Raw genomic sequence first — 15,362 nt, 5'->3', positions numbered from 1 at the left:
TGTCTGGTCAGCTGCTTTGCCCATTTTTGGGTCCATCGCAATTAACCCCTCCACTATTTAGTTGTTAGTTACAGACAACCGGATAGTATCTGGGCTCCCATTTTCCTCCTGTAAATGCTCTGCCCTTGTTATATCTGAAGGCACAATCGACAGACAATGTCGTTTGTGCCTAATACAGTAAATTACTTTATTTTTAAGTGCCTCCTCATCCTCCCAACTTCCTTTACTGAGCTTTGGCACATTAAACATATTCTATGATTTGTGACTCTCTCTTGGGTAATTAGTGCAGTATGTGATTTTTGGCATATGAACACTTTCCCATTGTGTCCTTGTTCTCATCATGTACATGTTCATTTCTTGGTGCTTACTGGGGATTCCTGAATGGGATCTGCATGATAAGTGTTGGAGCTGTATTAACAAAGTTTATTTTACTTCTAGATTCCTTGGCTTGCCCTCTATTTCCCGAAGTACCTAACCTATACTCGTTCCTCCTACGCCACAGGGGCGACTGCCTTCCTTCAAGTTTCCCTTCAATCTAATTTTGTAGGGGTTTAGCCTGTACTCTATGAAATGCTAGCTGAGGTAGTGGGTTGTGCAGAGACAGTGGTTTAGGCAATAATGTTGGCAACTCAGTGCTCCCTTCATGACACTTAATTGGGGGTGATTCTGTACTTGTTTTTAATTGCGCCTTGAGTGAATTTACTAAACGTTTTAGACCCTGGACTTCATTTGTTAAAATACAAATATTCGCTAAAAGTTCCTGAATTTTCCTGTCATTGCATCTGCAATTTTGCACATGCATTGTCTGAAGGGGTTCTTTTTCCTTTAATAATTCCTTTGTTGTGCGACCTTGAAAACAATGCGTTCCATCTTCAGCTAACGTGTTCAAGTTTCCTTCTGCTAGTGGCGTAAATCTATTTGTGCACACAAATCCCGTAGCTTCCCCTTCTCCCTCTTCTATTTGGGCAATGTGGGTTGGTTTATCGCCTACTCTCTGTCCCTGTAAAGAACTACTAGATGGTTTGTGCGCTTCTGGTAATGCAGGTGCTCGTGCCGGTACCCCTGGTGTCTTACTACATGAACTATGGAGGTTTTGTGACATGCTTTCTTCCGCTGTTGTGACACTCTTCCTCACATAGAAGGACGTTATTTTTTTAGATTGCATTTTTTGATTCTTGGTTGTTTCTCCTAACATTGTCTCAACCTCCTCTGTAAGATTGTCGGTCAGCTATCGTACAGTTTTCCCCTGCACTTCTTTTCAATTGGGGCGCTTTCCCCTTTCCAGGGAGTGGCTCTGTTGCTTTTCATTTCCCATGTTTTATCAGTGCAATGTCGTCCTGGTCCACAGGTCATTCAGTTGTTAACCCCTTGTATGCCCATGACGAGCTGGACTCGTCATGGAGCACAGTCGCGCACCAGAGGGATTCCCTTTTGTGCAAAATAGCCTCGGGAGCTGGGGAAGAGCTTCCCCAGCACCCGAGGGCCCCCCCCCCCCCCTTTCACTGCAATGACGATCGGCGCGCACGTTGCGCCAACGTCATTACAGTGAAAGTGAAACTGAAATGAGCCGAGAGGCTCATTTCAGGTTTCACTTTGTACGTGCTCAGGGGGCTATCTCAGCCCCCTGAGCAGGTACAAAGACGGGAGAGGTATCGTTGGAAAGGGGAGAATCTCCCCTTTCCAATGGTACCCCTCCCCAGTGGATCTCTGCTTGGGGATCCACCCACTAGACACCCGGGAGGGGGGAGCGGCCCCTTGGGCAAGGGCCTTTGCTCCCCCCTGTGTAATTTTGGCCATTTTAGTCTTTTTGCCCCCTCCTGGGGGGCAGATGGGGGCATTAGCCCCCAATCTGCCCCCCCGGGGGGTAAAAAGCCCACTAGACACCAGGGAAGTTACATAAATAAATAGGGGTGGGGGCTGCCCAAAACGGGCAGGCCCATGCCCCCCCCCCATTGCTACAGTCTTTCTGCCCCCCCCCCCCCCCCCCGGGGGGCAGATGGGGCATTGGCCCCTAATCTGCCCCTCCGGGGGGGGCAGAAATCCCACTAAACACCAGGGATTAGTTTGTAGTTTTTTTTTAGGGTGGGGGCTGCCCGCAACGGGCAAGCCAATGCCCCCACCCACCACCATTACAGCATTGGGGCGTCGGCCCCCAATCTGCCCCCCGGGGGGGCAAAAAGCCCACTAGACACCAGGGAATTGTAAAAAAAAAAAAAAAATAGGGGTGGGGGCTGGCCAAAACGGGCAGGCCCATGCCCCCCCCCCAATTACTACAGTCTTTCTGCCCCCCCGGGGGGCAGATGGGGCATTGGCCCCTAATCTGCCCCTTCGGGGGGGCAGAAAGCCCACTAAACACCAGGGATTCGTTTTTAGTTTTATTTTTAGGGGGGGGGCTGCCCGCAATGGGCACGCCAATGCCGCCACCATTACAGCCTTTCTGCCCCCCCCCCCCCCCCCGGGGGGCAGATGGGGCATCGGCCCCCAATCTGGAAAAGCCCACTAGACACCAGGGAATTGTTAAAAAAAAAAAAAAAAAAAAAAATAGGGGTGGGGCGGCCCAAAACGGGCAGGCCCATACCCCCACCCCACCCCCCAATTATTACAGTCTTTCTGCCCCCCCCCCCCCCCCCCCCCCCCCCCGGGGGGCAGATGGGGCATTGGCCCCTAATCTGCCCCTTCGGGGGGGGCAGAAAGTCCACTAAACACCAGGGTGCCTCACTCGTGTGGGAGGCCCAAGTACCCGCGATAGGCAAGGGTCCAAACCGTAGTGCGCCTCAACAGGCAAGGGTCCTAAACGTAGTGCGCCTCACTACGTTTTGGGCCCTTGCCTGTCGCGGGTACTTGGGCCTCCCACACGAGTGAGGCACCGTTTTTATCGGGAGACCCGGGGGAACGCTGGGTGGTAGGAAATTTGGGTCAGCCCGGTGATGCCTCAACTTTCCCACACAAAAATGTGTGAAAAAGGTGATTTTTTTCCAGCTAAATTTGAGGTTTGCAGGGCATTCTGGGTAAGGAAACGTGGGGGGGATCCACGCAAGCCATTCCTCCCAAGAATCCCCCGGGTGTCTAGATTTCAGAAATTTGTGGGTTTGGTAGGTTCCCCTAGGTGGCCGCCGAGCACGGGGACAAAAACCCAGGTGACCCCCCTTGCAAAACCATGTTGTTTTGAGGTAGGCAATTTTCATGTTGCCTCAATACGTTTTGGGGCCTTGCCTGTCGCGGGTACTTGGGCCTCCCACACGTGTGATGCACCGTTTTTATCGGGAGACCCGGGGGAACGCTGGGTGGTAGGAAATTTGTGTCAGCCTGGTGATGCCACAACTTTCCCACACAAAAATGTGTGAAAAGGGTGATTTTTTTCAGCTAAATTTGAGGTTTGCAGGGGATTCTGGGTAAGGAAACGTTGGGGGATCCACGCAAGCCATGCCTCCCTGGAAGCACACGGGTGTCTAGTTTTCAAAAATGTATAGGTTTGCTAGGTTTCCCATGGTGCCCGCAGAGCTAGGGTTCAAAAACTACAGCTAGACATTTTGCCAAAAAAGGGTCATTTTTCACTGCGAAATTGAGGTGTGACCACGTTGCGTTTTGCGCCGTTTCCTGTCGCGGGCACTAGGCCGACCCACACAAGTGAGGTACCGTTTTTCTCGTAAGACTTTGGGGAACGCGGGGTGGGTGGAAATTTGTGGATCCACGCAGATTCCGGAACTTTCCACCACAGAAATGTGTGGAAAATGGTTTTTTTGGTCAATTTTTTAGGTTTGCAAGGGATTCTGGGTAACAGACCCTGGTGGGAGGCAGTCAAGTCACCCCATCCTGGATTCCCCTGGGTGTCTAGTTTTCAAAAATGTATAGTTTTGCTAGGTTTCCCAAGGTGCCCGCAGAGCTAGGGTTCATAAACTACAGCTAGACATTTTGCCAAAAAAGGGTAAATTTTCACTGCGATATTGAGTTGTGACCACGTTGCGTTTTGCGCCGTTTCCTGTCGCGGGCACTATGCCTACCCAAGTGAGGTACCATTTTTTTCGGGAGACTTAGGGTAATTCAGTTTTGTAAGGGAATTGTTATTATTTATTGACTTTCGATGCATTTCTGCCTTCCAAATGAAAGATATTGTGTAAAAAATAAGTCATTCTAAAAAATGACTGATAATTCTCATGCTAGTATGAGTATCCCCAATTTCAGAAATGTGCAAATATCTACTGTTTCTAAACTCTATATTTTGTTCCCATTTCAGAAATACATAGGTGTCTTTCATACCGATTTTTCCATGTACACATTTTTACAGAATAATTACTATATACCCGGTACATAATAAAAAACCATTGCAAGTTGCTGCTCAGTTTTTGGCTCTGGGTTCATCGGGTTCTTGGTGAACCTACAAGTCCTATATATCCCCACAACCAGTAATGTCCAGCGGATGTAATGGTATATTGCTTTCAAAGAGCTGTCATAATTAGAAGAAGTTACAGGTGAAAACGTTGACACAAAAGGCTTTTTTTTTTCAACTAATTTTCAATTTACCCTATATTTAACTGTTAGTTTCTATTAAAAAAACCTTGATGGATCTACACAAAGCAAAATTAGGCTATGTCCCAGAAAAATGCCAAAACTGTGTAAAAAATGTTGGGTTTCTGACAAAAGTCTGGTATCCCCGAAAAGCTGGGAAAAGGGTGATTCCAACCCCACAAACCCTTTTTTGATAACATTTGCAGGGGAAAACCCAGATGCTTTCATTTGCAGCCCGTTTTTCAAATTTTTCCGAAAAAAAAACAAAATTTTGCTGTATTTTGGCTAATTTCTGTGACCCCTCTGGGAGAATCCACAAACCCTGAGTACCTTTAGAATCCCCATGATGTTGGAAGAAAAGGACGCAAATTTGGCGTGGATACCTTATGTGGTCAAAAAGTTACAGGGGTCTAAGCGCGCACTACCCCAAATAGCCAAAAAAGGGCGTGGCACAGGAGGGGAAAAGGCCTGGCAGCGAAGGGGTTAAGTAAGGACAGCTAGATGACTGAGGCCAGAACTTGCCTTTTTTTGTTTCTTGTTAAAAGTAAAGAGAGAAATAACTGTTCGCTTCGTAGCTGTCAATATAATTATATAATTGCCAATTTCAGCATGAGATAAATGGTTGCGACACAATAATTCCAATGTTATTCTCCTATTTGCTGGTAAGTCTAACCCTAGTAAAACTACTTCTGCGCAATGGAGCATCAAGTACCGGTTTTCCCCTCTGAATGTCTGAAGAGTCTGGCAGGGATAAACCGCAGACGGTCAATTACATCCAAGGTCTGAATTCCATGATTGAATCCGAAAATTAAGAGGGTGGGGGAACCTCCTCCGGGGTCTGACGGGCGCAGGACTGTCCAGCTCTTGGCTCGGGCGCGTCTTGCACACATCCTGTGCTGCAGATGAAGACTTAGCGCTTTGTAGCATCGGTGGCAGGGAGGCGGCTGAATACGTGCCCCTCCTCGTGGGGCAAGGATTGCTGGATGCTGTAGTCCCTCCTGGGACTCGCGGACAGGGTCCCAAAGCACACCTGTTACTTTTCTCCTCTGCAGCCTCTTTCAGGCCCCCTCCCATTTTTTCCTGTCTGATCTTCTTTTTTCAAAGTGGCGTATGGTTATCTGAATTGGCCTCCTTGGAGTTGGCCTTTGTTCACCTTGCACTCCATTCGATCCCAGAAAATGGTCTTCGTTTCATATTTCTGGCAAGGTTGTTTTTTCGCCTGTGGTTTTCTCTTCTGTCATCTCTCACCTGCCTGATTGTCCTCATTTATTCGGTAGTGTTGTTTATATCCCATTGCTCCATTCTCTGGGATGCAGGATTTCTCCCCATCTTATACGGTACTGCGGGGCGTGCGAACTGCGAAGCCGCTAATTCCATGTCTCAGTCACTGTCTACTGCTGTGTACGTTTTAACATGTCCTTTTTGGGTCTTTTTTATTCTACAGTATATGTATAGCTATAGATGTATGTGAAGTGTATCTATGGCTATAACCATATGTAAATTCTGTTGTCTGCTTTTCCGTTTTTAGGTCTCGCTTAATGTTGCAGCGCATGCGCTGCTCGCTTTGCGAGGCATGCTGTATTAGGGTATGTTTTAGAAGTGGTGTGGAAGCCCCGCCCATATTTTTCATTGGCTGGCATCATCGTCTTTGGTAAATGCTGGCTTCGGATTGATAATGAGGCTTCTTAGTCCCTCCTTGTTACCGCCCTGTCTCCTTTTGGGACCGTCCATCAGGACTGGATCATTTACTTGCGGCGTTACCGTCTCCTTCATTAGTTGGTAATCACGCACTATTTTGAAAATGGACACTGATGGGAACAATGGTGGCTGTAGCGCTATGCGCTTTAAATTGTATGTTTTTTTTAAACTTTAGGAGTGCGGTGCCCGCAAGGGACACCGCGCTCACTTTATTTATATTTTACATTTAAGTCTCCTTTTTTCTAGTACGGCGACTAGGTGCGTTTTTCGTTGTGGTTGGTTGTTTTCGGTTTTCTGTAGCGCCGGGACACTCCTTGGAGTAGCTGTGCGCTGTATAAATCATGAATAACATAACATTTATGTTGAGGGCGGTGTCCACTTCAGGGACACCGCGCTCTGTTTTTTGATTTTTATTTTTTACTTAAAAACTGAGCGCAGCGCCTGCTTCAAGGACACCGCGCTTAGTATTAAAGTAAAAAAGAAAGAAACCGAGCGTGGTGTCCTTGAAGCGGCGCCGCGCTCAGTTTTAAACGTAACCATTTGCAATGCAATTGGACCTATTGCATTGCAAATGCTTGTTTGTTCTGGCTTGTGGAAAACCACACCGGGACAGTTTTCTTCCCATAATCGGGAGGCTCGCATTTCCCTGAGGCACTTCCCAGGTTAGCAGTGGTGCCTCTGGTAACACGCTGCACTCCAGCGGAGCCTTTCCCTGACCCGGAAGCATCAGCTGAGTCGCGTACTTTTGCCCCTCTCATGGCCTTTGGTGGCATCGTGGTCACTGGGGAAGACGTTCCGGTCCGAACGTGCCGAGCACCAGCCGAGAACCAGGTAGACCCCAGGTATGGCGGAATCTTGGAAACGTACGAATATAGGCATAGACAGCATGCACAGTCCAAATCATGACTGTATGAAACTTGCCAAACTCACTGCCAGGTGCATAATTCCACAGGGGCTTACACCATACCAGGGAGGGGGGGGTTTGACCGGGAGAGAGGTAGAGCGCTTACACAGCCGACTGGGCAGCTGCCATTTTGCCCCTCTGCTTCTATGGTCCTTGACTCTATCATAGCTAATATATATGAAACAATATTTCGGCTGCCCAAGCAAGCATCACAAGCACAAGGGCAACTTTAATTTGGCATCGCTAAACAAGGAAGCCAGGGGACATTTCGGAGGAAGTGCCACAGACTCCGAACAGCAGCAGCAGAATCACTCAACAGTCTGCTTTTGTCAGAAATCAATCATTCCAATGTGAATGTTTCTTACAGATGATACTTGGAGGAATCATTAAATAACTTCCATGCTAGAGCTTTGGCCCACATCAGCCTGTCTGAGAGAATTAAAAAATGCCTTGAATTAGAACATTCAAAAGTTATCAGCGCTTGAGGACGAAACCTCTTTGGCATAGCGAAGTTCTCATACCTGCCTTATAAGAAATAATTATAGCCAGCTTAAAACACAAAGTATCCTGCAACATGCTATTCCAAATTAACGAAAACATATTTAAGGTTTATCGTTGCCCGTCAACATTGGATTTAATTCCACAATGGTTAAAAACCTCTGAATGCACCACATGCAGATTATGTAGAGAAGTGAAAGAATCTATTACATACATAGTCTGCATCTGCCCCATTATTGGTCATTTGCAATGCAATAGGTCTCACATTTATGCGAGTTTAAGCTATTGGCATTGTAAATGACAAAGCCTTTTATTAATGTTTTAAAAACTAAAACAAAAATAAAAAGGCATTGTTATTTGCAATGTCAATAGCTCAAACTTGCGTAAATGCGAGACCTATTGCACTGCAAATGCTTGTTTATATCAGTCTCTCTGTAGACGCTGTTGTTATGCTGCCTTCTTGGAGGGGAGGCATTTTTTCCTTCTGGCTATGGTTTGCCTTGTGCCAGGCCATACCTTCACATGTTCATTGCTAATGGTAAATAACCCTTCTCCTCTATGGTCATACATTGTGAGGTTCAAGAAAGTTCACTTCTTTTGAGGCGTTTCCTGTGTCTGGTTATGGCCGTTCTTGTTGTTATTGTTTGCCATAGTTTTTTATGGTGTTGGTTTGTGCTTTCTACGTTTGCTCTTAGCATGGAGCTTGGCTCTGTGGTATTGACTAGTGTCCTTTGCCTTTCCCCTGCTACTACTGGTCCGGCAGACTATCTTCGCTCTCTCTCTCGCTCTATCTCTCTATCTTTCTCTTGGTGAGACAGGCTAGTCCTGGTGAGGTTTAATACTAGGCCAGTCCGCTGACCCTCCTCCGTGGATGGTGTTTCTTGGCAGTTTCTATAGGTGTCTCTGCGTTTTAATGCTTACAGTGGTCACAGAAGAAGCTGACGTTGGTGGAGGGCTTATATGAACTCTGTCAATGTTACTTCCTTAGACAACGTTGTTAAAGAGTCGCACGACGCCCCCTACCCACGCAGAGAGGTACTGCTGTAGAAAGTTTTCTGGATCCAGCCTGGTGATTCAAAGGTAAGGAATCTGCAGCTAGATCCTGTCTCTACCAGATAAGGCTTTACCAAAGGTAAGTACCATATCCTTTTATTCCTCATTAATGGATCATGTGTGCATATGACACTCAAAATGGTAAAACTGATCAGTACCGCAGGCGGGTGTTTCAAAACAGCATGCACAACCTCATTCAGTGACCAGAGCTGTCAAAGTGAAAGTCATCCATTCAGATCCTGGGACCATACAGAATAGTAAATCTGTCCCAATGAGCTCAAAATTGAACATCAGACGTACACAAATCCTATCAATGTTGATTGTTCTCTGCCTTGTGGGGACTTAAATTGGATTTGAATTGTTAGATGATTAGTGAAATGGTTGAAGTCTTACATGAACAATAATCGATGTCCTATACTGATGTAAAGTTCAACAGTATGTCTTTGTTAGTTTAGGTGACATGATTGTATCTGGGGATATCTGAAGCATCAGAATGTTTAACAACAAACATTGAAAGGTTTATATATAATAGGCCTAATGAATACTGAAAGCAGTGATCCGGAAATTAAGGGTTTAAAGCTCACCAGGTTCTTGTTGGGTGGATGGTGGGTGGAAGAAGGTGTTTTTCCTGGGGTTTATTGTGTTCTATAATATTTTTTTATTTCCTTCAGATGGAGAAAAGCTGCAGCTGACAAACAGTGATGATAACCTGTGCAGAATCTGTATGGATGCAGTCATTGATTGCGTCCTTCTGGAATGTGGGCATATGGTCACCTGCACCAAGTGCGGAAAGCGAATGAGTGAATGCCCCATTTGCAGGCAGTATGTTGTACGCGCTGTGCATGTGTTTAAGTCATAGGAAAAAAAGACCAAAAAGCAAAGCGGACCTGCTTTCCCACAGTTTGTGACTTGAATTTGAAGTATTTTAAGAAAGACGAGATTGGATCACTATTAGAACCACTTGGATTGTACGATAGAGCTTTTAATTTCAATAGACAATGTAAAGCGTGGCATATCTATCGATAGAACATATTTTTCCATATCGTTGGGGAAACCTAGTCTCTATCAATTTGCATTAAAGGGCCTAAAACTGTAGAATACATTGTTAATGTGTGTACTGTTTTGGAAAAGAAAAGCCTTGCAAGAAAATGTACAGTATAATATGCTTTCAAAGTCAATCTGTTTACAGGCAGGTTTAAGTTGCAGTGTCTCCACTGATGCAGGATTATGTTCTGTTAAAGAGAAGCATGACGGAAGCTGGTATCTGGCGTCCCCAATGAGCTCTTGTCATGCATCTTGTTCAATATTTTGTCTTTACATTGTTCTCCTATGTTAATTTGTGTAATTTGTTTTGCTCTTGAGTAAATGTTATTTGTTCAAAATCGAAATTCATTATTTGTTCCCCTCTCAATGCCTCCAAGATATGCCCATATTCAGAAAAGTATCAGTCCCATATGTGGCGGCAAAATATGGAGTGGACCGCCAATTATTTTCTTTAATAACAGTTTGCCTTAATATTTTAGAAAAGCAAAATGGGATTTATTAAAATGATTTCCTTTTACAGTGTATTTTGATTGTGTTCTGCATTTCAAACCTAAGCTTACCTGCAAGTGGAAAGCACTGTAACGTTTCATTGACTAATGCATACATGGGTGCACCTCTACTCTATCCTCCTTGGTCTTGAGGCACTTTACCCTAGTATTATTAGAGCTAATATTCATGCCAGCATGCTGTTTTCCTTTAATCAGACTAGAACTCTTTACCTGTTTTAGTCCCAGCTTGCCACAAATTGTACTTAATTTTAATCCTGGATAGTGCCTAGTTGTCTGTTTCAGTTAAATGGGCTGGGTACTTGAGCTAGGAAAGCCCCCCTTGGCACTGGTAGTCTACAAAACGAAATTTCCAAACATCTCGGTGAAGTTATTTTTAAGATTCCAAGAACAAGTTGTGCTTACTTTATAATTGAACACAGGCCCATATTTACTCATGGTTTAAGCTTAGAGCACTGCTACATTAGGATGGAAGTTCTCACAAGTTAAGGTGAACAATTGGTTGGGATAGAATATTGTTACTAGCATTTGTGTTACTCACTTGAAGAATGTGTACAAACCCTCTTCAGATACATTCACCACCTCGGTGCAAACAGTCTTATCTATGACTAATTATTGGCATCTAATTAGTGTATACGGTGAATAGATTTTCGTGCTTGAAACATTTTTATTGTAACTGAAGAATAACGTGAATTCAGTTTGGCATCCTCTAATAAAGCCAGTTAGATTGACGGTGATGCATGAAGATCTCAAGGGTCTTTGGGGTACACTGGCTTCTACGAATAGATGCCTGACTGAATTGGAGAACCCCCAAAGAACTACTGTAGCCTTTCCTCTTGGATTGTAAGGATCACAATAGATCTGCTAAAGAAAATGATTGGAGTACGAGGAAAGGCGCATGAATACTTTTACACTTGCATTGACTGTATTTTTGACATTATTGTATGGTCTAGGGTTCACAAATTCTGTCAAGTATTATATCCCAACGTTAGCATTATTATCATGCTGAACAGTTAGTTCACTTACAACCTCCTTACTAAGAATGCGGGAAAGAAGAAAAGTACAAAAAGACACGGGGCATGAAACCCCTGCTAAAATGCGATAATCTGAAGATCTCAATAACCAAAATGTATTAAGCTCCGATTGTTCTATGCAGCAGCTAATAGGCATGTTTCTCCTTTAAAAAAAAATACGAAAAGAACTGTGGATTTTTATCACCGCATGCTGCTCTCTTCTGAAAAATATAGTATTTTCTTTTGTTGCAAGATATGATTTTGGGAATGGTTTTGAAAAAAATGGGCTTTCACTTCAGTTTACCTAAGCAGTGACCACGTACTCTGAGTGACTTGTAAATGATGGTTAAAATGGGTCCAGTTTTACAAGTCATGGATGCTTCTAATTATTGAAACTTTGAAAATGTTCATTAAAATGTAACATATTGTTCGTATACCAATGTTAACATATCAGGAAAATGTGAATAATTAACAGTATTGATCTATTAAAAGAATTGTGTGTGTGTAAGGTTTATGTGTATGTATATCTATATACGGTTGGATTATGGATAGATATGTAATCTTGTTAAATACATTTGGAAAAGGGCTTTTAGTATTAAAGAATGTGCGCGTCTCATCATCTGTAGCTAAGTGTGTCTGCTATTCAGTTTGCACTTTCTCAAATTCGAGTGCATTTTTTACTGTGGTGTCCTCCTTTGTATCAAAATGATAAACAGCAGATATTGTTTTTCTTTTGAGGATCTTTAAACAAGAGTGGTCTGACTGAGGCTGCCTCTCTGGTCTATTAGACTTCTTCACAATACTGGCATTGTACAGAATCAGTAGAGTTTATCTTTCTGAAATATAGTATGCATGCTTCATTTTCAGAATGATATCTCCGACAGCCTGGTTCCTATTTAAAATAATGAATTCTTTCAAATTAAAATGATTTAATTACAGTAATTACTCTTTTAAAGAGTTGAATAATTCTTGCTAAAGCAAGTTAAGCACCCCTTTCCCTTTCTTTGGTACCGTTCTTAGAAACGTAACTTTATTCAGACATCATTACAGTCCATTAAGATTGCCACCTGCTTACATTTTGCCTTGTTCCTTGTATTGTTGCTAGGGCTCGTTTAGGCTTGTCCAGATGCTTGGTCCCCCAGGCATCATGCACTTTTCCTGCAGTCGTTATTCGGGTGCAGCAGACAATGCTGCGCATTTGCCTCTTTATGAAGCTCATTGCAGTTTCCACTTTCAGGAAACAAAGCGGCTGCACTGCTCAGCCACTGCCTTTTTCGTCAGGCAGTCTCTGCTGCTGCAACATTTGAGTTGTTACTTGCTTTCATCTGCTCATGCAATGCCGACTGGGCTCCTACAGAGGCTTCCTTTCAGTTGAAATGAGCTGCACCACTTGAGTTACTCTGTTTCTTGTCTTTTAAAAACAAACACAAAGCTTTGTGCTTTTTGCAACAAACTTCCTCAAGCAAGCAACCGAAATTCTGAGCATCAAAACCAATATCCATATTTTCTGAATTGCAGACAAGCGGCCAAATTAAAAATTCTTATTAAACTTCAGTCCCAGAAAGCTTGCGCATTGACATTGGCATGTCCCCGGCTAATCTTTCCAGTGGCAAGTTTTCAACTTGGCTTGTAGGAACTACCATCTCTCTGATGTCAGTACTCTTTTTCCTGCTGTTTACTGTTATTTCCCGTTTTTTGCTGTGCCTTTTTGTTCTGTGCTTCTTTTCCCATCACTCAAAGACCAAGTGACCATCAAAGAGTACTCATTAGTTGAGACGGGGCTTGTTTCTGTTAACAGCAAAATGAGAACCTTCATTTGCCTCGCAGGGTCACTATTCCTGTCAGGTATATGTGAAACTCATTTTGGTCTTGGTCAAGTGTTGCAAACGGGGGATCTGCTTGACTAATAGCCACTAGCATCTCAAACTGCATTGTTTGCCACCATGGCTGGCAGTAGTCAATAAGTCCAAAGGGTGAACAGAACTGGATGAATGGCCCTAATTTAGGGCTGGCCTTGGATTCATTTTGGGACACCACAGTGAGGTGATGTGGTGGCACTACTGCTGCACCATCCGAAGAGAAACTCTTTCACTTTGAATCCCTCTCAGTATATCATTTTCATTAGCACCAGATTGACCAAAAATAATTAGGACCAAAATTAGAACAGGCTTAAGGGTGATTTCATTACATGGTTGTGGCTTCCATTGTCTGATTTTTCACTTTTGTTATCCAACAGGACAAACACTCCACAACCCCATCTTCTATGCCATTAAGTCTTTGAAAAATGACTATCTCATCAGTCAGTAGTTCTTAAATCTCAATATTTTGATGACTTTATGAGCACATATTCAAGGTTGGACCTTTGTGTTGATACAAGTTTGGTTAGCTAATGGTATGTTTCATCCAAAAAGGTTGTGGAGACTGCATTATCAAAGCTGTCTGTCTTTACTAGTAAAAAGAGTCATGGGCATGTTTCTCAATTGAATCATAAGAGAGAAGAGCACTCATGTTTTGCAGGTTGGGCTCTTAGACTTAGCCTTTAGTTTTTCTTCTTGTAGTTTGTATTCCCATGACACATACTGGACATCAGGTCCCAGAAAATGAAGAGCTGTCGCCCTGCTTACATGGAACAACTTGGAATCTCCATAAGAGCAATAGTCTGTCCCTGCTTTAAACACCTCATGATTCATTCTTGCTTCTATGTTAACTGTCCAGCATTGAGTGCATACTTTCAATGTATTGAAAGAACAACCTATTCTGGCAATGTCATACATTGAAGCAGAATACATGTTATGTAAATGCACAGGCCTTTGTGTAAATCAGCCTCTTTAATAATTTCATGATGTTTTTGGTATTGGCCAATAACGTTTTCAAGCTCACTGGCCTAAATGAGAGTCCCATAATTAGCTCTGTCTTTCACTAGTTCATCAGCAGAAATTGTATTTTGGTTCCATTCTGCCTACATTAGTTGCTACATTTCTAATTGTGTTGGGTCCCTTTACATTCCTTTTTTTGTATTAACATTTTCACAATGACAGAAATTGTACCTGTTGCAGAATCCAAAGTTGTAATGCTCTTTCCATCTTCTAATTTGTAAAAATACAAAGTGGATGAAGTTTTCAGGTGTGATACCTGTCAACTAGGCCAATTATTTCATGAGATAATCATATATTTTGCGAAAATGTGGACTTCTATTGGCTGAAAGTTAATTCAGAAACCATAAGTAGCATTATTACAGGAAAACATATTTTCACAAGACATTTTTTAATATGATCAGTGAGTGAAGTACAATATTCCAGTTGAGCATTGTGTCTGTCCGTTCACACAAGTGTAGCCCCAGTGTAGCACTGACATATCTTATTTTGTGCAGGGCTTGGAGTGGTGGTGGGTACAGTGAGAATGTAGAAGGCTCTAATGCTTTTATTCCTAGTTAAATTGACAATCAGCCATTTTTACTTTAGTATCGCTTTAGATTATTTTCCATACAAGGAAAGTCAAACTCTTGGCAAGCAGCAGCCTTTTACAAGTGACCGATTATGTTATAGACAAGAACTCATTAACTTACTTTTTTTAAAATAGTGGTTGAAATTAAGTCAACATTTATTTTCATTGCCTATTTTTCAGAAGGGAGCACACTGCTACAAATGACTGTTTTCTAATCAATTGTTTTTCAAGAAGTGTGAAAGCATGATGTTTTTTATTCGAAAAACATATATGAGTGGAACATTATTAATGAGGATTGTATGATTTTCTGTTGATCATGCTAATTTGAAGCTCAATAAAGGTTTCTAATCGTTATCCATGTGTTGCTTTTGTATTTTCCGTAATTATCTGTGTATGGAGAGCAGACATATTGGGAAGACTTAAGTTTAAAAGCCTGATAAGCCCTATTTGGGGAAATTCCATAGGTGGGTGGAATGCCGAGGTAAAAATATTTTTTTACAACAAAATCGTCCAGTGAACGCTTTTCTAGTAGCTGACCTGATTATCGTCCTCCTTTTGTGCCCAAAATGGTGAACCTTTAATTGCTAGTGTCTCTTAAGAAGACTGTGGTGAAGCCATGGCAGCGAGTGGTATTTCTGTGCTAGATTTACTCTAAAGCAGGCAAGAGTCTGCCAAGACCTCCAAACCAGGAGTAAA

The 15,362-nt window shown here is 43.1% G+C and overlaps 1 protein-coding gene across 8 annotated transcripts in view; it reads left to right on the top strand.

Annotated features, from left to right (window-relative positions):
• Positions 1–15,020, top strand: part of RNF34 (ring finger protein 34) — a 258,236-nt gene extending 243,216 nt beyond the window's left edge. For 6 of the 8 annotated variants that reach the window (XM_085635192.1, XM_085635199.1, XM_085635198.1 and 3 more), the window contains one exon: positions 9,331–15,020. In XM_085635192.1, coding sequence (XP_085491318.1) covers positions 9,331–9,518 — 188 coding nt within the window. In that variant the 3' untranslated portion in view covers positions 9,519–15,020. Of the gene's footprint in view, positions 1–8,594; positions 8,717–9,330 lie in introns of those variants that run through there. The other 2 variants (XM_085635196.1, XM_085635197.1) reach the window with 2 other exon arrangements.
• Positions 15,021–15,362: the final 342 nt, after the last annotated feature.

This window comes from Triturus cristatus, chromosome 11 (assembly GCF_964204655.1).
Source record: "Triturus cristatus chromosome 11, aTriCri1.1, whole genome shotgun sequence".
Lineage (NCBI taxonomy): Eukaryota > Metazoa > Chordata > Amphibia > Caudata > Salamandridae > Triturus > Triturus cristatus.
The sequence above is the reverse complement of the archived record's forward strand: the minus strand, read 5'-3'. Positions and strand labels throughout refer to the sequence as shown.